Source organism: Hypomesus transpacificus, chromosome 1 (genome assembly GCF_021917145.1).
Source record: "Hypomesus transpacificus isolate Combined female chromosome 1, fHypTra1, whole genome shotgun sequence".
Classification (NCBI taxonomy): domain Eukaryota; kingdom Metazoa; phylum Chordata; class Actinopteri; order Osmeriformes; family Osmeridae; genus Hypomesus; species Hypomesus transpacificus.
Window position 1 is genome coordinate 6,346,021 of NC_061060.1, and position 23,079 is coordinate 6,369,099.

General features: G+C 45.4%; 4 protein-coding genes and 1 pseudogene across 7 annotated transcripts; 3 read left to right on the forward strand and 2 right to left on the reverse strand.

The window, feature by feature from the left end:
* Positions 1-33: 33 nt before the first annotated feature.
* Positions 34-4,558, reverse strand: LOC124469437 (signal-transducing adaptor protein 1-like). 2 transcript variants are annotated; one of them, XM_047022753.1, is made up of 11 exons: positions 4,445-4,558; positions 3,123-3,355; positions 2,816-2,887; positions 2,624-2,737; positions 2,319-2,375; positions 1,930-2,114; positions 1,551-1,676; positions 1,120-1,189; positions 865-967; positions 551-730; positions 34-366 (listed from the first exon to the last, which is right to left on the reverse strand). In XM_047022753.1, exons 2-11 carry the CDS (start codon positions 3,222-3,224, stop codon positions 278-280), a joined length of 1,098 nt encoding a protein of 365 aa, XP_046878709.1. In that variant the 5' UTR covers positions 3,225-3,355; positions 4,445-4,558; the 3' UTR covers positions 34-277. The 2 variants fall into 2 exon arrangements, with proteins under 2 accessions (XP_046878709.1, XP_046878700.1); XM_047022744.1 differs by having other exon boundaries at positions 545-730.
* LOC124469449 (bifunctional apoptosis regulator-like) lies at positions 4,259-5,549 on the forward strand. Of its 2 annotated transcripts, none has more exons than XM_047022765.1 (4): positions 4,259-4,615; positions 4,696-4,792; positions 4,904-4,995; positions 5,132-5,549. In XM_047022765.1, exons 1-4 carry the CDS (start codon positions 4,376-4,378, stop codon positions 5,402-5,404), a joined length of 702 nt encoding a protein of 233 aa, XP_046878721.1. In that variant the 5' UTR covers positions 4,259-4,375; the 3' UTR covers positions 5,405-5,549. The 2 variants fall into 2 exon arrangements, with proteins under 2 accessions (XP_046878721.1, XP_046878729.1); XM_047022773.1 differs by having other exon boundaries at positions 4,270-4,615; positions 4,708-4,792.
* Positions 5,550-6,076: 527 nt separating this feature from the next.
* Positions 6,077-8,086, reverse strand: LOC124469276 (paired box protein Pax-5-like). Its single transcript, XM_047022446.1, has 6 exons — positions 7,832-8,086; positions 7,483-7,648; positions 7,200-7,397; positions 7,062-7,108; positions 6,885-6,977; positions 6,077-6,444 (listed from the first exon to the last, which is right to left on the reverse strand). Exons 1-6 carry the CDS (start codon positions 7,869-7,871, stop codon positions 6,287-6,289), a joined length of 702 nt encoding a protein of 233 aa, XP_046878402.1. The 5' UTR covers positions 7,872-8,086; the 3' UTR covers positions 6,077-6,286.
* Positions 8,087-9,581: 1,495 nt separating this feature from the next.
* On the forward strand, positions 9,582-13,655 carry LOC124467449 (zinc finger CCHC domain-containing protein 7-like). 2 transcript variants are annotated; one of them, XM_047019744.1, is made up of 8 exons: positions 9,582-10,292; positions 10,925-10,983; positions 11,141-11,251; positions 11,383-11,553; positions 11,893-11,928; positions 12,021-12,125; positions 12,277-12,388; positions 12,496-13,655. In XM_047019744.1, the coding sequence occupies exons 1-8, from the start codon at positions 9,896-9,898 to the stop codon at positions 12,993-12,995; spliced, it is 1,491 nt and encodes a 496-aa protein (XP_046875700.1). In that variant the 5' UTR covers positions 9,582-9,895; the 3' UTR covers positions 12,996-13,655. The 2 variants fall into 2 exon arrangements, with proteins under 2 accessions (XP_046875700.1, XP_046875693.1); XM_047019737.1 differs by having other exon boundaries at positions 12,277-12,394; positions 12,496-13,653.
* Positions 13,656-14,157: 502 nt separating this feature from the next.
* Positions 14,158-22,932, forward strand: LOC124469281 (annotated as a pseudogene).
* Positions 22,933-23,079: the final 147 nt, after the last annotated feature.

Here is a 23,079-nt window from a genome sequence, read left to right on the forward strand (position 1 = left end):
AATTGGCATGTCTAATAGTTTGGAATATCAAACTGACCAATTCCATTTGATAAATGCTTGGACGTTGCTCTTTTGGCTCTTTACAACTCCCCCTTGCATCCAAACTCTAGGTTTTATGACACATTATCATCAAGACAACACTGCCATATTACTGGTGATAAGACCACTGATAATACATACCATAATTATTTCACAAGAAATCATTTGCACATCAATCAGTTTTATTGAATCTTCACGTTCTGTCAATCTTTTCATGTTTTTTATTTTGTTCTGTGTGTCAGTCATGAGACCCTGCTTTGTAGAGGTTTTCCCTCCTTGCTTTTAGAATGGTCCTCAGTTCCTCATCCACCTTTGCCGGTCTGGTGCCTGGAGTGACATGGATTAGGAAGAATGGTATGGAGATGACACCAAACACGTGTATCACAAACTACATCTGACTTGTACTCAGCACATATATGGTATCAGGGATGCTCATGTGAACATGGTCAATTGGAACAAACAGACGTGTTTTACTCAGCGCCCCCAAACACAAATCTATACATACACACACTTGGTTTTGATGGGACGTCCACTTTTATGTACTCCCCATTATTGTCCGAGGTTTGACAGGGGGGATCGGGTGGTGGAGTGGTTGGAGGCATGTCGGCACAAGCGGTCTGAGTGTGGATCATAGGTGCCACTCTGGCATGGGGTACTGGCTTTGTTGAACGGTCCAACATGGGTGGAACCTCTGTTTAGACCACACACAGTGTTTCAAGGGTATGGTTGCGTCTGCCATCATGCTGTACATTGTGTAGTTGCTATGGTGAATATTTGGATACATTTGAAAAATATGCCTTGGATATTCAGTTTGAATTTCCTCACCAATTTTGTTGTCATAGACCTGGGGAATCACATAGGGACGGAGACGATATTTGGTCTCCTTCAGGAAGTGGTCAAGCACGTCCCTCAGCGAATGAACCGTCACCTGACACAACAGACAGACAGGTTGATAAAAACACGTCGACAAACACTGAAGCATCAGATGTATTGTATTCATATGGGATGCACCTAGAATACGGTATACTTCATTGTCTGTGGTTGTGTGCGTATGTGGATGGGTAGGTGTATGTGACTCACTGGGGGGTCCAGCTCAATGACTAACACCCTGTCTATAGGCAACACCCTGTAGTTCTTGAAAACTGGCCCACTGAAACAGAAAACATCTGACTCTTTGTCCTGTGTTCAAGATATTGATACAATGAACTGTTTATTTGGTGTTTCCTAATAAAATTCTCTTCTAAACTAAAGCGCATTGCCAAAAGACACATATGACAAGGTGCAATATATGACTGGGAAACCAAGCATATAAAAAGGCCCTTTTTTCGATTATTTACGCAAGTTTATATCAGGAGCCTTCCTTCCTGAAGGTGTTAACGAACAGACCAGTTTAGTGGTGGTCTGTACAATATCATGATGCAGCTAATTCTGATTCGGTCCCTTTCATAGTCAAGAACAAAGTTGTTGATGTTGAAGCTCTGTGCTCATTGGTTGAGGGTCAGAGATCATACCTTAAGTTATCCTGCCTTAAAGTCACAGCGTAGCTGGAAGTGGAGGGGCGGATGATGATGTTGCCGTATTCTGGGTTCTCCGTTAGCATACGCTCCGCCTCCTGGCGGCTCACGTCAAAGAAACACCTGGAGAGAGTTGACAAGAGGAAGCATGAAAGGCAGATGAGAAAGATATGTATGAAGGTCTGGTGAATGGAAAGATGGGAGGTGTAAACGAGGTATGGTGGGCGAGACAATGAGGGAGGAAAAGAGAAAGATTAGGTGACAGGATTTGTGAGTTTTGTGAAAAAACGATTCTGTGTTGAATAACGTCACATAGATGCTTGCACTTACAAACCCACTCTCTAAAAGATCAGTTTTATCCAACAGATAAACGTACGGGGGGTTTGCAGCTGGACTATCTGTTTCTTGTGTGTTTCCCAGGAAGGATGAGCAGGGGATGAAACTCTTTTTGGAGAGGTCAGGTGGTGTTTGGGGGAAAAGTCTTTCTTTCTCATCGTACAGAACTTGCTTCAGTCTTTCAATCTGGCCTGGGAGCAGTTGCATTTTGCTTGGGATCTCTTTCTGTAAGACACATACAGTACTTGTCATCATCAGTAAAATCCTTAATCATCCTCGATAACAAAGGCTGCACTATGCTACATTGGTACTGACTCTGTGAATGGGGGTCAACATGATTTCATCTGTACATTTCTCCTCTTGTAACTTGACTTGTGTTCAGCCTGCCTTTCTCGTATTATATTACAGTACATTATATACTCTGCTCACATTTGCCACAGTCATGATGAAACCCCTCCACTCCTCTCCTTTGTCTGGGCATTCCATCTGCATGAAGATAAAAACAATTACTTTTTCATTGCCGTCTATGGCACACTTTAAACCATTTAACCAAGACATAGCCAAATACTCGTAATATATCATATTTACATTCGTTTTATTCATAGCTTTAGGTGCATTTGACCTAAAATGTTCCCTGTTTCATAGCCCCGGCTAATGTTAAATTTGATACATTTGTTAACCCAGGTCTGCTTTTGATTGTGTGACGCACTAAGGTACAAGATTGTACAACTGACCTTCAGCTGAACCTCCTCGTTGATGAGAGAGAGTGTGAAGATGGTCGGGGTCTTCACATAAGGAGAATCCATCTCCATGGACTTCAGCATATGCAAATCCAGTTTCTCTGTATACTGACAAGGGACAGTAGTGTTTAAATCAATATGGCTGTTGATTGTGGTTATCAAGTTCACAGTTCTAGGCTGTCTTACTGTGTCCTGTGTTTCATCCATGTACAGGAAAATGGTGGATCCCCGCAGTTCTCCATAGTACTTCTTAAAGTCCTAGGAGACGACAGAAAACAAGGTTTAGTGCACTTGTGCAATGGGCAAGGTACGTCATATTCCATGGCATTGATTGATACAATACTGCCTTGTTTTGTTAACTTTGACACATAACTTTTTAGTGCACTTCACTTGACTCCCCCTACCCTGTTTGATGTCTCGTTTTCTATCTTTCTATTCTCATCTTTGATTGCTCTATGGGCTTTTGCCATCTCTCTATTTCTCTATTCTTTACCTTCTCTCCGGTGTATTTCTTCAGCAGAGCTCCAGAGTGGTAGAGTGGCAGAGCTGTGATGGTGGCCCTCCTCTTGGTGATCACCCTACGGGGTGCTGCCATGCTCCAACGCTGGCCCGGGCTGGTTCAGTTCAGCTTGGTTTAGGTGAAGTAATCCAAGCTACCTTATTTGGACTGTTTTCTCATTTAGCAAACTTTCGTCTCTCGTTCTCCCCTGGTCTGAGCTGGTCCCACTGAAAATAATAAGGAAGTGAAGTAATTATTTACTGTGGGTGAAAGTCCAGTACCAGTTCTTGATTGCGTAGGTTGACCTTTTTACACATTCACACTCTTGGTGATATCTCAATCAACTGTGTGTAGTAAATACAGTATATATAAGCCACACTGCATTCAGTTTCTGTATTAGTTCCTGTGTTAGTACCCAGTCTTGAAGTTCCACAACAGACATTTGACAGACTAAATGGAGAGTTGCTGCGTGGACACACTGAGACTCACCACTATCCACGGTGACATAGCCAGTGTCTGCTCTGACTCCCTGACCTGAGAAGCAGACTGAACTATCGTCCATATCAAAGAGAGTTCATAGGGAGTTAGGCTTTATTCAGTCTCCATTCCATATCAAAGTGTCTTTTATGAGAATTTGGTGATGAAGCTGCTGTTTATTACTCAGGATAGTATTGATTCAGGAGGAAGCCCTAGTAGTTCACCGGGTGGAACAAGTGCATTGGTAGAGAGGGTTGTGGTGGTTTTGCTTTATAGTAAAAACGATCAGGGGTCCTAATGTACCGATTACTTTAATACGTTATAACTTGAAGTAACGTTCTGCTCACATTTTTTTAATCTAGGTCAATGGCCCATTTAGTTTAGCCATTCTGTTCCTGGTCCCACCCATGATTGCAATCAGGGTTTAAATATTAATACACTGGAATGAGGACATACTACACTTTGTTTCAGTGTGGAATTTGTCAACTTTTTCCTTAATTTAAATATGTTTTTGTTACTGTGTCTTGTTGATTATTATCTACACACACTTTATTGTTGGTTTGCTGTAATCTATGTCAACCTCGAGAGGTCTGAATATGGTGCTCACTATTACTAAGAATAGTACCAGTAATGCTTTCCTAAAAATAAGTTTCACATACTTTCACATGTCAGCTACTAAGCTGCTACACTCTGTTACGTCTAAACTGTTTCTACTCTCTCATTAAGTTTCTACCTTGCAACACCTTATTTAGCTCTTATATTTGAACAAAATGGACAACGAGTTATTATCGGAGCTAATGACATGTGGGATCTGCATGGAAACCCTGACGGAGCCTCACCAGTATCCATGTGGACACAGCTACTGTCTGGCCTGCATGGCTGAGTTGAGGAGCAGAGGGGAGTACCGCTGTCCCGAGTGTCGGAAAGAGTTCCCAGCTAACAGCGATGTCATCAAGAGCTACCGTCTGGCTAACATCGTTGATGCCTACCAGAGGCCTGGGTCATCTCAGGTGATCTCTGATGCCAAACACATACATAGCAGCAGCCTTTGGTTATCCAATCATTGAAGTGCTAAATGGACAAATATTAGTTTTCTCCCCAGATACCTCCATTTCCAGGAGGTGGGTCAGGCAACATGGCGACATGGCCACAGGTGTTGCTCATAATCCTAGCGAGCGCTACTTTCTGTGAGTAGTCCAGCTATAGCATTTGCTTATACCCAATAGTACAGTGGTCAAATATGTTGAAATAAAGTACAATTAGAAAAACACATAATGATAACTATGCTCTCTCTACAGTTAAAGTGCTTAGCCTTTATAATGCAGAAAATACAGAGCGACTGGGATCTCAGACAGAGCCTGACATCTGTCCTGCTGACCTGGAACACCAGGTATGTTTTCTCTCTTCCTATTATACTATTCAATTACACACGCCTGTTTTTTAAATTTCAAGTTACTCATTATTTAGACTCATCTAGGTATGGCCTATGTGTTTTATTTATTTTTGGGGTAATCTACCCTTTGTAGAATCTGAAGAAGGGAGGTGTCTCTGAGGCGGTCTGGTTCCTGGTGTCTTTTCCCTTCTGGTGTGTCTGGGTGATCCTCTACAGCCTGTATGGATTGCTGGTTTGGCTCATTTCATCGGTTTTCTCCATAATCTATTTTATTTTGGCAAACATCATATTCCAAGGCATTCTCCTACTGTGTGGAATTGTATACAATATATTCAATAACTTTGTCTATACTGTTGGTAGTATCTCTATTCTCTATGGGATCGCTCTCATTATCCGTAGGGAATAATGGACAATTCTATTCTTTAGATTGCGATAGGCTTTAATAATGTCCTTTAATTGGGCACTATTTTACATTTCGTATGACTTGAAATGCTGTTTCCCATGGAAAATATTAACAAACCAAATAAACAATCACATCCATATGCAAGAGCACACAGTGTGATGTTTTCGTTCCTGTTTGTGTGTTTGTCCGTGTGTATTCTTTGTGTGAGCTAATATTTAATTGTGAGCTCAAGTTGTTATTTCTTTCAGCACTCATGTCTGACCCCTGTAGCACTGGTCTGAGCAGCATTGCTTCTCTGTTTAATCCTGCCATCCATCTGTCTGGGGGGAGGATGGGCAAGGGGGCCCCCTACTGAGAGGGGACAAACATCACCCTCCATCACAGGGACCTTAATGATGGCCCCCGACAGGAGTGGTAACAGACGGGGCCCTGGGGTACCAGTGGACAGATGAGATGTTGCACTGATGGGCCTTGTTTAGTTTTATGTGTGTGTACATTTTGTCTTTTTTTTTTTTTTTACATTTAGTCATTTGTGTGTAGTGTTATCTACTTACAGAAACAAAAAGAGACTGCACGCATTGTACCGATTTGTCATTTATTTTGAAACCAACAGTGACTTGAGTTATGTCTTCACAAAATAACAGCATTTCTTTACCTAGCTTGATGCTGGTTCTCTGGTCAGAGAATACAGCAGTGCATGCTTTTTTTTTACTACTATAGTAAAAACATAAAGACAATACCATACTGCAGTGAGTGATGGCTTTTATCACAATGATGATACTAATGAGTGACTTGTTCTTCTCTCCATCTTAGCTGTAGCAGTATGGCTTCCCTGCAGACCATAAGAAAATAATCAGTCCAGTGGTTTTGTTGTAAGAGACTGTGCTAAAGGTAAGCACATTGAGAGGAATGACCAGGCAGGCTATGGCTGAAGTTAGTTGGCAAATTGGAACGAGAGGTCAAGCTGAGGTTTGAGAGATTCCAGTCTTCGGTTTGGGAGGAACGGTGATTTTCAGAGTAGAAACTGCTTGGGAAATCTCCACCTGGAACATAATTTGTTTTCATATCAGACCAATGTTTGGACTTCTGTCTGTTCTTGCATCTAGCACTGTTCCTCTCCCTCCCTCCTGCTCTTCTTGCTATCCTCTCCCTCATTTCCTTGCTTTTCCTGTTGGTTTTGCTATAATTGGTGACACGATGAAATGCTGAAAGTATGCAGGCCAGTATGTGTCCTTCCACCACTAATAGATTATGTGATGAAACACTGGAGGTGTAAGCAGGCCTGTAATGAGAGTGTGAGGAAGATGGAATGTCGGGTGGCGACGCTACCCATGCTGGGTAAAGACAGGAGCCTCGAGGTTGGAGGTGGGTTACACACTGGGAAGGTTGTTAAACCCAGACTAACATTAACATATCACCAATGAGTTTATATACTTTGCAAGTAATTCTACAAAAACAACAAGCAAACGAATACACACACTACCTTCGACACTTTTGCTTGCGTTTGAACCAGTTCCCAGAATACCAGTGATAGAGTAGGAGTTAGAAGAGAAGCTGTTACCTGTGGTAACTGACACTGAGGGGGGTCAAAGGTTAGAAGATGTTTGGAAAGAGAGTGAAATGTGTCAAAATAGATAGAGTAGAAGGGCACTTACTGTACCTATTTCACAAGAAAGAGGATGAAGTTGAACTTTATCTCTTATTATCCTAAAAAGAGACAAGGAAATAATCAATATAATTCTTATCATGATATGTAGGCTATTGTAGCATTTATAAACACCCACCCATACAGACACACCTGTTGATGGAGCTAACGCTGGGTACTCTGTTATTGTCACACGCCCTCTCCAGGAGCAGTCTCTCTTTGATCTCTCGGGCAAACATGGAAGGATGCCTCTGCTTGAGCCCGATGATCTTTTCCACCACCTTGGGGGTTGCCACCTTGGGCTTAGAGCCCCCTATCACCCCTGGCCTGGTGCTACCTGTCTCGTGGAACCTGAGTAAAATGAGTTTACACAGCTGTGGTGGTTATGCACAGTCCTCAACACAATCTGAAAACTATTAATGTGAGTTATTTTCACCTGGATAGTATTTTGCTGACGCAGCCGTGACTGACGCGCAGCAGGCGGGAGATTTCGCACGGACGAACACCCTGGTGAGCCAGATCCACGATGCGCTGTCTGACTAATTGTGGTAACGGTCGTCCGTTAACGAACACCCCACCCAGCTGGTTCACCCCACCGTGCCCTGGGCATTGGAACGGAGACATTTATGGATCAACTTTACGCACGTTCCGTTTGTTGCACAGCGCGTGCCACACAGACTCTCTAAAACACGCACACTTTAATATTACTGTAGAAAATGTTTCGCTAATATAATCTAGCGAAGTAGGATACATCAATAGATCATTGGCAGAACATTTCTACTTACTTTGCATGTTGAGTGGCACTTTGCCGTAGTGTATCTCCATCACAAAAGTAAATCCAAATGTGTCATATATTGTGTTTAATTGTTAGAAGAATAGAAATAGTTGCTTTAATCTTTAGACTAGCCTATATAATTTACTTAAAGTTTGGGAACTGACTAAAGGAATAACAAAGAAATGTTGAAATCAGACAACATGAATGGTGCAGATGCTCAAAGGTGGGATCAGACGGTTCTTGGTGCAGAGCCGTTTTCATAAGCACCTTCTGAACAGCGCATGCCATGTACGCACACCTCTACTTTCAATTGGGTAACCATCTGGCATAGCAACGAAACTAACTACAGAGTCGCTTGCCAAGGAAAGACATTTACAAAAACAGTCCTCCTGTACTAAACTCTACGCCAGGGGTCGGCAACAGGCGGCCCGCGGGCCAATTGTGGCCCGCCAGCGATTTTATTTGGCCCGTCAAAATATTTCCAATTATATATTTTTTATAACGTTTTTTTCCCCGTCGACTTTTATTTTGAAACCGGAAACTGGGTATGGTGTCATTAGATGTTGTCGACTTCATGCAGCGCCGGCGTCGCCTGCAGCCCGGTTGACTTGAAGTAACCAATGGCATTCTCAGCTTCAAGGCAGCCGGCTGTCGGCGCTGCCGTCGCTGCATGAAGTCGAATACACTTATTGACTTTTCTGAAGTATTTTTTCGCCATGTCATCGCTACCATATGATCGCTACACCTCACGGCTGACAGATCGCCTGAGGTGAAAGCACAGTTATGGTTAGTAATCATGGGCAGCGCTCTCTATGGCAGCGCTAGGAAGGGGCTAGCAGGTGCTTCAGCACCCCCAAGAAAGACCAAAGCACCCCGATAGCACCCCCCACGACATTGCTTATTAATTTATAGTTTCAGGCCCGGAATGGCCATCGGGAGAATAGGGAGAATTCACGGTGGGCCGCTTTGCCCGCTTATAAATTGGGCCAGAAGATCGCCTGCTTTCTCTTTGTTTTTTTCACACACCGAATAACAGGATATGCCTTAAGTTTGTTAAGTTACTGTGTGACTGAAAAGTAAGCTAATAGGCTACATTATGTTTTAATCTAATTAAGCGCATGATCAGACCGTGCATTAAAAAGTGCAGTTCAGTTGTCGCGCATGTTTCTCAAACACAAACCATAATTTATTGTTGTGGAGGGAGTTAGCTAGATTAAGCTGAAGCGAAAAAAATAAAATGGAAGGGATAAGATCCCAGGAGGAACTGAAAAAGCCAGGTAAAAAATTAAATTTTTGCTCGCATTAATGTGAAGTTCCGATTTCACCTCACATTAAAACCTTGACTAGGTCCTAGTAATCCTATTCTCACTTGATGACAGTATTTATGTGCACCAACGATGACGACCCACCACGTTGGGATGACAGTGACGACCATGTTGATACAGTTCGTTAACAGACCACCAATGGGCTCATGCACATGGTTTATTATCGTTAGCTATTTGTAGTAGACATACCCATTCTCCATATAGGCCTAGTTGTTGCGAGTGCACGTATCGCAAGGGCACCTATCGCAGCGTCTAAATAGGCAGTAACCCAGACTCTGGCCCGCCGTCTAGTGGCGAGGAAAAATACTGGCCCGTGGCCCAAGTTACTTGCCGACCCCTGCTCTACGCTGTACTCTACTCTAAGCAACTTCAACTTTTGTTGTCCAACAAATATTTGAGTTTGTACCGTCGTTTAGCGGAAAACCCTGCGAAGGTTTTCGGTCATCCACTGAGGAGCTTTGCATTGAAAACTCGGAGTAACATAATCTAGCCGTCTTTTCTAAGAGATAAATTGGAATATATAATATGTAAAATTAAGACATTTTATGAGCACGATTCTTTTTTTATTTTATTTTTTATTAATTACACATAACACTGACTACTACCAAACGTGTCTTTGTGGACAGTTATTTAGCCACGCTAGCTAGCTAATGTTAAGGCACATGACGTTTAGAGTTGTTCAACGAAAAAATAACTGGGGTTAATTTCCTGCAATATGGTTATTGTATGGTGATATGTCTGGTTAACTGATGTTTGGTGGGAAACAGACGGATGGCGCTGAACTAACTGTACGACGATACAGCGTACACTACATTGAGGGATGTGACAGTACTTCAGAAGGAGAAAGTGAGTTAGATTTTAGTTCATTACAACGGACACCCAAGAGCAGCTCACTCGCCAATCCAGGCAACTCTCCTCCCCTAGTTCTGGCCTTCCCCTTTTCCGCATATAAAAAAGTCAGGTGCCCCAGTCCATCCTCCAGGGATGGCCGAAACTCAGACCAAGAGGATCAGGACGTGGACTGGGATGAGCCCATAGAGGAGTGGATGATCCTGGAAGAAGAGGAGCAAGATGGAGACAGGAACATTCAGCTTAACCTGGGCTACTGGAGCAGTGGAAGTTCAGAGTCTGATTCTGGAGATGAGGGTGAGGACCAGGCGGAACAACTGACATCATGGCACCAGATAGGACAGAGTACTAACCTAGTAGTTACCAAGGCAGAGTTTCACAGACAGAGTTCCACAGACGAGGAGAATTCCACATACAACAAGACTTCCACAATGTGTTCTATAGACAATGGGAGTTCCACACATTGACAGTTCCCCTGACAGAAAGTTATATACAATACCAGTTGAGTTTTAGCATTTTAGAGGCTGAGGTTGAGTTCCCTTAAGCAATAAAAGTTCCGAAGACAAAACAGAGTGTCCGAGGTCCTCATACAATTATTACACAAACAATAAAGCATGTATACACTGTGAGTTACATATACAGAGGGAAAGGATGTATTTTCCCCAATATTGAAAACTACAAAGGCAATGAAAAGCCTGCAGTTAGAACTGTGACAGTTCAAGAGACTTTCTGAATGACTGTGGAACAGTTAGTTTACTACCGCACTGGAATATATTGAATAAATCACCCAGAAACGTGTGCAGCTGTTGTATTTTAAGCTAAGATGCCCTTAGTGGTTGAATAAGGAGGCACAACTATCCACACAGTATTATGGTCCCACTTGTTATGTTCTTGGAGCCTTGTTCTGAAGCGTTCTGTCATCCCAACAGAGGAACAGAAGTCAAAAATTGCCTTTAATCCCGACTGGGCCATATCAGCAAAAGACAAGGTAATAGTCTCATCATTACTGCAAAATCACGAAGGGAATGTACTGTATCTTATAACAATTAGATTTCATCTGTTAGAGAGTAGTCTGTGAGAGGCACATTTGGTCTGAGATGATTGGCTGGCTTGGAGGTGTTGTCATGGTTCTCTTTAATGCCCAGGGAGTATACAACCAATCACGACCCAGCCGCTATTACACCCCCGACCGGAGTCTGACCTGTCACAACTGCAACAAGACAGGGCATCTGGTCAGGAGCTGCCCCATCCCCAGGGTAGGACCCCCCCCCCCACACACAGTGCACACACACAGTGTATACACACAGAACAGTGTATACTCTATACTGCATTGACAATGATGATAGAAATGGATCACTCGTCACCAGCTTGGTGTTTCTGTCTATAGAAGCGACCCACCTGTGTGCTGTGTGGACTCCAGGGCCACTTCCAGAGGGCCTGTCCTGGCCGGCACTGTCCCAGCTGCGGACTTCCCTCCCATGGGTACCAGGCCTGCCCAAAGCCCCCTGTCTGGTACCAACACTGCCACCGCTGTGGGATGACTGGACACCTCTCTGACGTGAGTCTGTGCACGTCCACTGCGTGTGTGTGTGTGCATGTCCACTGCCTGTGTTTGTGTGTGTGTGTGTGTGTATGTGCGTATGTATTTTCTGTGTATGTGTGGTGCTTCCGATTAAGTCTAGCAGCAAATGTTTGTCCATTGCTGTGTTTACACACAACCGTTAGCTTGTAGGTTGTGAGGTTTTGCTATGAATAAATACAAGCTGTACTTGTACAAGTACAGTACACTTGTACTGTACTGTATTTCGGTTTGTTGTTTACCTCTCTGTTTTTTTTCTGACATGCCTTGTTCCATGCCTGTACTCTCTCCTTATGGGTTTCTCTGCATTGTCAACAGGGCTGCCCAGACACATGGAGACAGTACCACCTTACAGTGAGTCACAAGGGTTGGTGGAAAGAGAAGAAAAGAGCAGGGTTGAAGTGTTGGACCTAACCCTCTTACATCTGTCTTTTCAACTTCCTCAGACTCGAGACCGAGTACCCCACAGGCCACACCGAGACCACGCCCCCAATTACAGGAATCGTTCCGCCCACTGCTACAACTGCTCCAGGAGAGGACACTATGGGCATGTATGAATGAGAACATTCTCTCCTGCTCTCCTCCTCCGTCACACATTACCAGTGTGTGACTAGTTACTTCTCTAATTTACGCTCTCGTCGTTTTGTTGTTAACCTTTTCCCGCCCTCTCATTCTTTTTGTTGCTTGGTTTCTCTTTTGCAGGAGTGTACCGTGAGAAGGATGATCAGTGGGACGTTTCCCTCCCTCCCGTATGTCTGTCACTATGATGACTCGCGAGACAACCTCATAGATGATGCTGGGATACAGGAAAAAGGCAGGGGTAATACGTGTTTTCACTTAATCGGCATGCAAACGCACATACACTCACAACCACAGTAGCTGAGTATATATAAACAGCAAATTGCTTTTGCCCAAACCCAGACTCGACACAGATTGGCGACACCTCGCTTCCAGAGCACAAAAGGGCTTCTGAGCTTACAGAGGCCAGCGGTGAGGAGGAGCACCCAGCTCCCAAGAAGAGGGGCCTGGAGGCCCGGAAGGAGGGGGGTAGGAGGAAGACATGGCCAGAAAGACGCAGGGAGAGGCGGAAGGTAAAGATGCTGAGGAGAGAGGCCCATGCCAGGCGTGAAGGGGGGCTAGGGACCACCACATGGGATGGCTTTGACAAAGAGAGCCATGCCAAAGACATGGACAGAAATCGCTCTAGGGACTCCTCACCTCCACTGCAGAAGAGGAGGAACAGTCAAGAGAGGGGGAGAAGGAGCCAGAGCAGGGAGAAGAGTAGGAAGAGCAGAGAGGCAGAGAGGTGGAAAAAGAAAGGAGGGATGAAGCATGGGGATCTGTATTTGCGAGATGACCTTGGACCCAAGGACGAGACCCTTCTCTCCTTCAAACACAGGGTACGGAACCGCAGGAGTTAGCATTGGGTGTGTGACTCCTGAATACATGACCAACCTCTGAATGAACTTACTGCCTTAGGCCTGTTTTAGGACTGGAAAGGAAGTAGAAGTAGTAATCATGCAAGGCACTTAATAATGCTCTCAGCCAGACAAAATGTATTTATTTACATCTGTTAAATCCTGCTCTTTTGTTATAAGGACTAAAGAACATTTGGTTTTTATGGACATGGAAAAATATGATGCAATGCAGAGCATAGTAACTTCTGTTGTGGTCCTATTTTTTATTCCAAGTTGGCAGGCCAAAATGTTTCTGTAAGGTTTTTCCATCTGGGCCAGAAAATTGCATTGTGTCACACGTTTTGATTGAGAGGCTGTATTTTCATGTATATTTCCAAACTGCCTTGCATGCCTGGAACAAATCATTTTGCTACAAATTACAGAAAACTACATTATTGTTAAGAGACATCTTTCAATATAAACTGATGTTTACTATTTCTTTCCCTTTCACACACACGCGCACACACACTCTGCATGTCGGTATGTTTGCAATTACAAACACAGGTTATAATCTCTGGATAAGAGTGTCTGCTAAAATGACTAAATGTTATAATCAATGGTTTCTATTGGTTTTACACATTATAAGCATACCCTTTATCACATTTGTGATTTAAAACAGATTTTTCACTGCACATTATAATGGTGTATTTGTGTATGAAATTAGAGGGAGAAGGAGAGGCTAAAATACAACCATGCATTTTGTTGTAAAACACTGGTGTGAAGCATTGCAGGACAAAGTAGGACATGATGGGGCAGGCCAGGTCTGAAAAAGAGTTACTAATCTATACTAAATCCATTCATTTTACAACAAAAAACAAGAATTATCATCTTTTACATTATACACCTAGGCATGATGGACAACATTTTAAAATACAATAAGTTATTATATTTTAAAATGTTTATTATATTTTAAGATGTTGCCAACCATGTTATATTAATAACGTAGTATTTATGCCTTGTGCTCAAATCACGCCACACTATACCATGTCATTTCTTTATTCGTGTGCTGAAACAGGCTGCTCAATTATTAATTAGCGTGGTTATTACTAGTCGTTTGTCAGACAAAACGAGTCGATCATGGCATCGATTATTGCTGTTCTGTTTCCTTGATGCATTGTCACCGCCCATTTCGTTGCATTCTGTTGTAATCTCTTTGAAGACATCGTACAAAGTGAATCATTGCAAGTAGACTTATTTGCTGTATTTTATTTTATTTGGGGCGTGAAAGGACAAATCGTTTAATTTGTTCTGTATTCTATTTGACTAGCCTGGCGACAGATCTGAAAATCCCATTGATTGATCTTCACTTGCGCTACCCACTAACATCCAGAGAAAACAGCAGCAAATGTATAGTGTGTGGATTTAAACTGGACTAAGACCAATAATCTGAAGACAAATGAACACACTTGATTGCTTCAAACAGAGGATTCGCTCACCAATATCTGCTGTAACCAAAAACATTTTAAGAGGTTAGTGTGCTTGCTGAACTACATCGCTGGGTAGCTTGAAATGTCGGCTGCTCTGGCTTGTTTGACTAACTCGGCTAGCTTTCCTGTTGTTGTTAGCTAGCTAGGCTAGCAATGATAGCTACGACAATGGTATATTTTTAGGCGATAATTAGATTGAGCTAACCGGCAAGAATACTGAGATTGCTAAATAATGTGTCAGTATGTTTCAGATTTCGAAGGTTTAATGTGATCAATCTAATAGTTGAATATGTAGACTAGCTACGTACATTTTGGTCGATTACGTTGGCTAGTGCTACAGTACAGTACCGAGTAAACGCTAGCTAGGTAGTAGTAGCAAGACTCCCCTGGTTTGTGATGCCTTGTGTTCTTGACGAGCTAGTAGCGCCGAATGCTAACTAACCAAGACCAAAAGTAGTACTGAAAGGTATCAGTACTAATATCTGAGGTATATTTTACATTTTTCAAATTATTCGTAAGAAAAGAAAGAAAAAGCGAGATTTGCACGCCAACTACGTGGAACTTTGTTGTGCTCAAATGAACTACAAATATTTATTTGCGTGGTGGTGTAGGGAACATGGGGATATCTGCTAGGCTTATACTGGAGAATTGGTAACATAAAGCGATCTGGTTCAACTGTTCCTTCATCTGGCTGCAGTTTTGAAATAAAGGAAAATGTTGGTATGCCATCCAGACTGTTGTGTCTTGGTGGTGTAATCATTACTGCAACTGATACCACATTATTGATTTTACAGGGATATAAAATCGTTTTAGGGCTAGCGTTTTGCACTCACTGCGTGAGCTGAGGTGCAACAACTCAGCTGGACTCGGCAGAGTCGAAAAGAAAGACCCATTGCTTATGTTGCATGATGAGCATTAGATAACGGCTCTGTAGCCTACCTATTCGGTGCTAGCAGTTTACCTCTCCTTTTAACAAACGGTTAATGCGGAGGAAGAAGACTTCCAAGACGGTAACGGAGATACCAAGGCGGATACGAGGAGACAAGTCGGCCTGACAAGAAGGAGGCTCCTGCTACGGTGAACCTCGTCCAGACATCAGCCATCTACCTCAATACAGCTTCACACTACCACCTCCTTAAGCCATGGACCCCCCGAGGACTCGCTCACGGTCGCGGTCAGGATTCTATCATTATGGCATGAACGGGGGAGGGAACGGCAGCAACGCAATCGGCAACGGGAGTATGTTAAATTCCAGCGGCGGGGTCGGGGTTAACTACCCCCAACAGAACAACCCCGGGTGGATGCCTCACGGGGCACGCAGCTACACTGATAATCAACATACCCAGGGGAACTACCTACCTGCCGGGGCTCAGCGGCATGCTTCGCACGGAGCACACAGACAGCTTGGCGCTGGTAAGCTACATGCTGCATCACAGGGCAGACTTCTCATCTGCATGCATCTCACCTCCTAGGTGATTATACCGCTGGTGGTTTGACTGGTGTGAAGTGTCGGCCTAGCACACTGCTCAAAGCTGTGTGATGTCTCTAATATTGCTAATTTGGGCTTTCCATGTAATCTCCATGCTGTTTTTTCCTGCTTCTGTTTTGTTATGGTTAGAATGGACCCAGTCCTTTTTGTCAAAGCTGGACCTTCTCAGCACTTGGTCACTGGAAATGAAACGCCCAAAGGCTCAGTATGAACACGTTTCCAGTAAGCGACAGATAGCTAGTGAGTTCTGACTCATTTGACCCGGAGTATTAGTGCTAGCATTGACTGCATCATTTTTTTAAAACACGTTCCTAAACAGTGAGCACAGCAAAGGTCCATAAGAGCACCTACCTTGAACTTTTGTTAACCTGTTATTTGTCACTTTAAACCCTTCTCTTCAATACCACAGAGTTACATGAGGGCCGATGTGCCTGAACTTTAAAAGTGATATTAGTGGATTCCACTAACCAGGAAGCAGGAGGAGGAAGCAGCGTGTCATTCTAATAGAGTGCATTGCCCTCGGCAGAAAGAGCCATGAATGAATACAAGCTTTTAATGGAGCGCTGTTGTAATGGCATTGCACTGCTGTTTCCTGACCCAAAATAACCCACGCAGAGGAACACATCCACACACACACCCCAGTTTGCAGGCACACACACTACAAAGAGGGATTCATGTGTGTATGACTGAAGTGCTCCGTCTCCCAGCTGTTTGATCCTCCTTGTCTCTCCTAGCAGCTGCAGATGCCTTTTTCTGAAGTGTGTGTGTTCCTCTGGGAGGGAGAGGGGATGGGGGGAGTTGAGCGCTCAGGATTTCACAACTCTTAACATCACTTTCAGGGGAAGGTGTCAGGGCTGGATCTGGAGGGGCTGAGAATATCATGATCATTTTCAGACTCTCATTTTCCTTCTATCTTGGCGTGTGTCTATGTCTTTTAGCAGACAACACTGGATGTTTTGTGCTGCTAAATTTGTCATGTCGATGAAGTCTTACAGTTTAGTCTTGGAATCTGTTGGTGTTCAGCTGTCAAAAGAGTAGCAAGGCTTGAAACATGTCTGGACCTCAGTCCTCCCCCCCCCCCCCTCCCTCCTCATGCATGTAGCCTGTTTTCTGCACCCGCCGACTGGGCCTCTTTGAGTTGTGATTCTCTGCAGACTTCACAGCGCTCCAGAGCACATTGCAAAGGGAAGAAGAAAGAGAGGCAGAGGCCTCTCAGATCTGTTGTTTTTAAACAGACTGAGGAGGCTTGCTGAAGGAGGGGGTAGACAGTGGTGCTCTGAATGTTTTTCAAAGGACTCCTTTTTATTTATATAAATAAAAAGGAGTCTTTTGAAAAACATTCATACACATAGTTACATACTGTAAATGAAATGAGATCAAAACAAAAAAAACTCCCTTCAGAAGAACACAAGGACAACTCTGAGTGTCTGTGAAGGATTGTTGGAGATTGCGTCTGTGTGCGCTTGGAGGTTGGTGTGTTTTGTGTGCTTGAGTGTAGAGAGGCATAGCAGAGTCATGTTTGAGATCAGAGGGACAGTTGCTGAGAGTTTTAATAGATCAGTGTCTCTTGGAGTTCTCTCTCCTTTTCCCGTCTCTCTCTCTCTCCTCTCTCTCTCTCTCCTCTCTCTCTCTCTCTCTCTCTCTCTCTCTCTCTCTCTCTCTCTCTCCTCTCTCTCTCTCTCTCTCTCTCTCTCTCTCTCTCTCTCTCTCTCTCTCCTCTCTTCTCTCTCTCTCCTCTCTCTCTCTCTCTCTCTCTCTCTCTCTCTCCTCTCTCTCTCCTCTCTCTCTTCTCTCTCTCTCTCTCTCTCTCTCTCTCTCTCTCTCTCTCTCTCTCTCTCTCTCTCTCTCCTCTCTCTCCTCTCTCTCTCTCTCTCTCTCTCTCTCCTCTCTCTCTCTCTCTCTCTCTCCTCTCTCTCCTCTCCTCTCTCTCTCCTCTCTCTCTCTCTCTCTCTCTCTCTCATATGCAGACTTCCAACCCAGGCCAGGGTGATTGTGGCGAGTCCTAATCCACACATCATCCATCTAAGAACACCAAACAGTTTTTCTGGGCCTTGATATAATTTTCTTACTGAGGAAAAACAAGACTTAGGAAAGAGGGGGAAGGAGTGACTTTGGTGTATTTTGATGGTGAAGCAGGACGAGGTCTTGGCGCTTGTTATGATGTGGTGTGTTTGACCTCAGCCTGTTGTTTTTCCGCTCCATCCTCTAGGGGGAGGGCTTCACTTTCACTCAGACAGTGTGTGCAATGACGACCGGGACAAGGTGAGCTGGATAATCCACCTGTAGTTTGGAAGAAACCTCTTAGTACCACCTTTTTTAAATGATGTCACAAGATTGAGTCAAATTCCTATATGTCTGGGTTATATCAGTAACATGGTTTTTACATAATGTACATATGATATACATATATGTATTTGTCATGATATCTATGCCCTGCTGACAGACCAGTAAATGAAATTCTTTTTTGTCTCTGTCCCTCTCCTGTCTCTTCCCTCCCAGATGGAGGACAGTCCGAGCCCTAAGCGACAGCGTCTCTCCCCAGCAGTCTGTCTTGGACCTCAGCTCGGTCTCCCCCCCCGACTTCCCTCCTCCCCCCATCCGTCCGTGGGAGCTGCCCCCCAGTCGCCGTCCTCACCCCCCACTACATGCCCGAGCGCTGCCACACGCCCGTCCGCAACCGCCCGCAGGTATGAGCACCCCCCGGCAGCAGCCCTCTGATGACGATGATGACCATGGTACTGATGATAATGACCATAGTACTGATCATGGTGCTAATCTGACCCTCCCCAGCCCTCCAATGAGACGCCAGCGTGGCCGCCGGGACCGCCTCACCCGTCACCACCCTCACCCTCACCCACAACCCTCACCCCCACCACCAGCACCAGCACCACTACCACCATCACAACCCCCCACCACCACCACCTTCCCCCCTCACCCTCACCCCCACCATGGCCCTCCCTCTGGGCCCCAGGACGAGAACTACCGCCACGCTGCGCTCCCCCCAGACGTACCCCTTCGCCCAGCAGGCCCCCCGGGGTCCTCCCCTCGATGAGAGGGCCCTACCACCCCTCCAACCTGTCCCCACGGAGCCTCCACCCCTCCAATCTGTCTCCTCGGCTGCTGCACCCTGCCGCCCTCCCCCCAGCACCCCCACCCTCCCCAGCACCCCCCACCCTCCCCAGCACCCCCCACCCTCCCCCAGCACCCCCACCCTCCCCAGCAGCAGAGCACCATGATGCTGGACCTCCATGACCAGGTTGGTAGCTATTTCTTTTTCATAATTTTTTTCGGTCGAGGTCATTGGTGTTGTTTTTACTCAGAAATGTAAATGGGTGGCAGTTGATGGCAATTTTTCTGGCAGTGAGTGTGTGTCTCGTGTAGGGCCCTTAAAGTGTGTTTGGTGGGGTTTGTGAATGTTTTGTGTGTGGTTATTAAGTGAGTCAAGTGTGTCAGATTTGAGTGGAAGAAATCGGTGGGTGGACGGTAAATGCACAAGAGCGCAAATTATTGATTTGTTGAGTAACTGTTTCCCCTTTGTTCTCCCCCCGCCCGCAGGCTTCTGCTCAGGTGTCCTACCCAGTCTCCTCCTCCAGGGGGCCCCCCCTGGCCTGCCCCCCCGCTCTGCCCCCCCAGCAGCTCCCAGCATGCTCAGTGGTCTTCAGCGGTCAGCATTACCCCCGTCTGCAGTGTGGCACCACCTGTGATGTTCCACCAGTGACTGGAAATGTGTCCCCTCTGCCTGCCTGCTGAAATGGGCTGGATGTGTAATCTGTGTGATGGATGACCAGTGACTGTGAAGCAGATCTGGTGAGAGCTGACCCTTGTCCCCCCTCCCTTCCTCAGGTTCTGCAGACCTGCTCTGTGCAGCACCTGCCCATGCCCTACCACTTCCCCTCGCTGCTCTCCAGTGACCCCGCCTTCCTCCTGCCCCCCCCCACCTCCTCCCCATCAACCACCCCCACACCTGTCCCACCACCCCGCTCACCTGCCCCAGCCGGGCCAGTTCGGACCCTACCCCACCCAGCAGGCCCGCTCGGTGAGTGTGAGTGGGGGCGTACGGATCATGTTTCTGTTGGGGGGGGGGGGGGATGAGTCTGTTAAGTTATTCTACAGGGCCTACATGTGGTGCCAGCTACAGAGCATACTGTTATCCTAGTTGGAGTTGCAAAATGACAGGAATTTTCAGTGGGGAAAACTTTCCATGTGAATTTACAGGAACTGATATTAAGGTTGGCAGTCGTTCAACACTCTTAAGTCTCTAGGAAGCTACTTGCAACCTTTATTTTGATTGTCTGTCTTTCTCTTCCTCCCTGTCTCTTGTCGTCCGTCGGTGCCAGCCCCTGCAGAGGAATAGAGAACGATGTGGAGCTTCTGGGGGAGCACCTGTCGTTGGGGGCGGGGCTCCACTACCCCCCTGCCACACACCCATCACTGCCCCCCCACTCCACCCAGCTGCACTTCCTCTCCCACGATCCTTTGCCACAGGAGTTCTTTGGAGTGGTGAGCTATAACCCAACCCCCACATTAAAGGAGCGTTCAATGAGGCGTGTTTAAGATGTATTAATTGTAAATGATTTCCACGTTTGTTTGTTTCTCTCTCTCTCTTGCTCTCTGTGCTTCTCAGTCGTATCCAAACTTCATGCCTCGTCGTATCCCAGGGCGACGCCACCGCTCCCAGTTGCCACTGCCACCCTCGCCTTACCACCCCAGCTTCCTGCCTTACTTCCTGTAAGTAGCTCATCGGCCCCTTTGGGGATTTTTGTGAAAAGCTAAAACGAGCGTCTTTCATGACCTCCTGGAGGAATCTCACCATAGGCGTTTTAACCATCACTCCTGATCATGGCGTCGTTCCTTTACCTCTAAGTGCTTACACCTTTAAACTACTGACCCACACCTTTAAACTACTGACCTACACTTTTAAACTACTGACCCACACCTTTAAATTACTGACCCACACCTTTAAGCTACTGACCCACACCTTGAAAGTGAAGTGTCCCCTCCTCGTCCTGTGCTCCCCCAGCTCCATGCTGCCTGTGCAGCCCGCAGGCCCCGCCATCAGCCTGGAGCTGGACGTGGACGATGGGGAGGTGGAGAACTACGAGGCCCTGCTCAACCTGGCGGAGCGGCTGGGCGAGGCCAAGCTCCGGGGCCTGACCAAGGGGGACATCGAACAGCTGCCCTCCTACCGCTTCAACCCCAACAACCACCAGTCAGAACAAACCCTGTGAGTGCTCTCTCTCTCTCTCTGTCTCTCTCTCTGTCTCCCACTGTCCCGTTGCAGCAGCGAGTTGGATCAGAGGCTGATTGGCGTTTACAATTATGCACGTTGGTTATTGGTTGGTATGGTTTTTTTTTGTTTTCCATATTAATGTGGTTTTCCCACAGGTGTGTGGTGTGTATGAGTGATTTTGAGTCTCGCCAGCTGTTGAGAGTTCTACCCTGCAGTCATGAGTTCCATGGCAAGTGCGTCGACAAGTGGCTAAGGGTAAGATGTTTTGCTACTGATTGATATATTTAGTTTAAAGGTTTTGAACCCAAAACTTTTAGTCTTCATCTGTCTCACTCTCTCTCCGTCTCTCGTTTCTTGTTTCCTGTCCTCTCCTTCCCGACCCAGGCTAACAGGACGTGTCCCATCTGTCGGGCCGACGCCTCCGAGGTCCAGCGAGACTCTGAGTGACCACCAGAGGGAGACAAACCACTCCAACTGTTAAACAGTTTTAGCACTGCCCCCCCCCCTCGCCCACACAATCCTGTCCAACCCTAATCGACTTCTGTTAAGCCTCACGTCTTCTCAGCTGTGAATGTCCTTCAGCTTCAACTGCACCTGTGTATGTGTGTGTAACCGAGTTTGATTGGTTGTTACATGTGCATGCATATGTATACACAAAATTGCCTGTGTGTGTGTGTTTCCTGGCCTCTGTGTTTGTCTGTGTGTTAGCGAGACTGTATTTGCGTTTCTGAGCATGCATGAGTTTCTATATGTACCAGACCTTAGATATGTCTGAGTGTGAATGAATGTGAGCAGCACAGTATGCACCAGGGCATTTGATATGCTTCATTCCACCTGAATTCAACCATTATGTCTGGGATATAATATCATCTGCCAACTGACTTGCATAAGGGTGAATACCACAAAATGACAAGTCCCATGTCCATTAAGGTTTTCCAGTGCTTAAAAACAGACTTCTCCGATTCCTACCTCACTGGTGGTGAACAGGCGTCTGCATGACCTGAGGATGAAGTGTGTCCACCGTCTCTCCCTGTGGTTGAGGAACTTGCCTCCAAGCCAAAACTCCCCTGCCACTAAACGTTTGTCAGATGCAGTTGAATCGCGTACACGTTTTACAAATGCTGCACGCTGGCTTTTCACCGCTGTAGCTTGTTTCAACCAAACTTACAGCACAGGATTTGAGCACTAGCTTCTCTAGTGTTTGCGAGCTTCCAACGGCTACTGATTTGGTGTTGTGACTGCTGCAGTGTGGTAAAGTAGGAGAGGTGCCCAGCACCACAATGCCCGCATGCCCCATCGGTTGCCCCACCGGTGTCTGTTGCGATCCATCTGGGCCATTATTAGCGTCTCAGTAGTTCTTTCTGCTAAGCAGTTACCTCATCATTCCGTTTTTGAACATTGTTCACTTCTACACTCTTACCTGTACTCAACTTGAGCGCGTTTGTATCCTTATATATATATATATATATATATATTTCTCTCTTGTTTTTGTTTTGTCCCTATTAAAGATAAAGATTTTGTCTGTGACTTTGCAGTGGCACATGTTATATCTATATACAAGACTGTATAAATATATGAAATATTATCTGTATACCAAATAAAAGGCTTGATATGAACTTTTTAAATATAAGTCACCTTTTTGTACAGTTTTTAAAAAACGAATCCCAGGCCCCAGTGGTTACAGTTTGGTTGTGCTGGATTTCTCTGTTCTGAATGTGTTAGATTTGAGGTGGTGGTGGTAAATCAATAAAATAATAATCCTCACCAACTGTTCACTACTTGGCTCGTTTTTGGCTATAACTAGCAGCTCTGTTGCCTGTCTGTTGGTCAGTGGGTCGTTCTTGTGTGTTTGAAAGTCTTAAATGTACATTGCCACATGAGGGCGTCATTGCTCCTTCCACA

Bases quoted from the DNA above. Each gene is read 5' to 3' on its own strand.
- LOC124469437 (XM_047022744.1), bottom strand. From the start codon at position 3,224: ATGGCAGCACCCCGTAGGGTGATCACCAAGAGGAGGGCCACCATCACA. The intron at 2,115-2,318 runs GTGAGCAGAGTA...TGTGTCTTACAG, and splicing joins TCATCATGACTGTGGCAAAT to AAAGAGATCCCAAGCAAAAT. The intron at 1,190-1,550 runs GTATGATCTCTG...TTTCTGTTTCAG, and splicing joins TTAAGGCAGGATAACTTAAG to TGGGCCAGTTTTCAAGAACT.
- LOC124469449 (XM_047022765.1), top strand. From the start codon at position 4,376: ATGGACAACGAGTTATTATCGGAGCTAATGACATGTGGGATCTGCATG. The intron at 4,616-4,695 runs GTGATCTCTGAT...GACAAATATTAG, and splicing joins AGAGGCCTGGGTCATCTCAG to TTTTCTCCCCAGATACCTCC. The intron at 4,793-4,903 runs GTGAGTAGTCCA...CTCTCTCTACAG, and splicing joins CCTAGCGAGCGCTACTTTCT to TTAAAGTGCTTAGCCTTTAT.
- LOC124469276 (XM_047022446.1), bottom strand. From the start codon at position 7,871: ATGGAGATACACTACGGCAAAGTGCCACTCAACATGCAAA. The intron at 7,649-7,831 runs GTAAGTAGAAAT...TCCAATGCCCAG, and splicing joins AGTGCCACTCAACATGCAAA to GGCACGGTGGGGTGAACCAG. The intron at 6,978-7,061 runs GTACAGTAAGTG...GACCCCCCTCAG, and splicing joins TCCTCTTTCTTGTGAAATAG to TGTCAGTTACCACAGGTAAC.
- LOC124467449 (XM_047019737.1), top strand. From the start codon at position 9,896: ATGTTTGGTGGGAAACAGACGGATGGCGCTGAACTAACTGTACGACGA. The intron at 10,984-11,140 runs GTAATAGTCTCA...TTTAATGCCCAG, and splicing joins CCATATCAGCAAAAGACAAG to GGAGTATACAACCAATCACG. The intron at 12,126-12,276 runs GTATGAATGAGA...TCTCTTTTGCAG, and splicing joins GGAGAGGACACTATGGGCAT to GAGTGTACCGTGAGAAGGAT.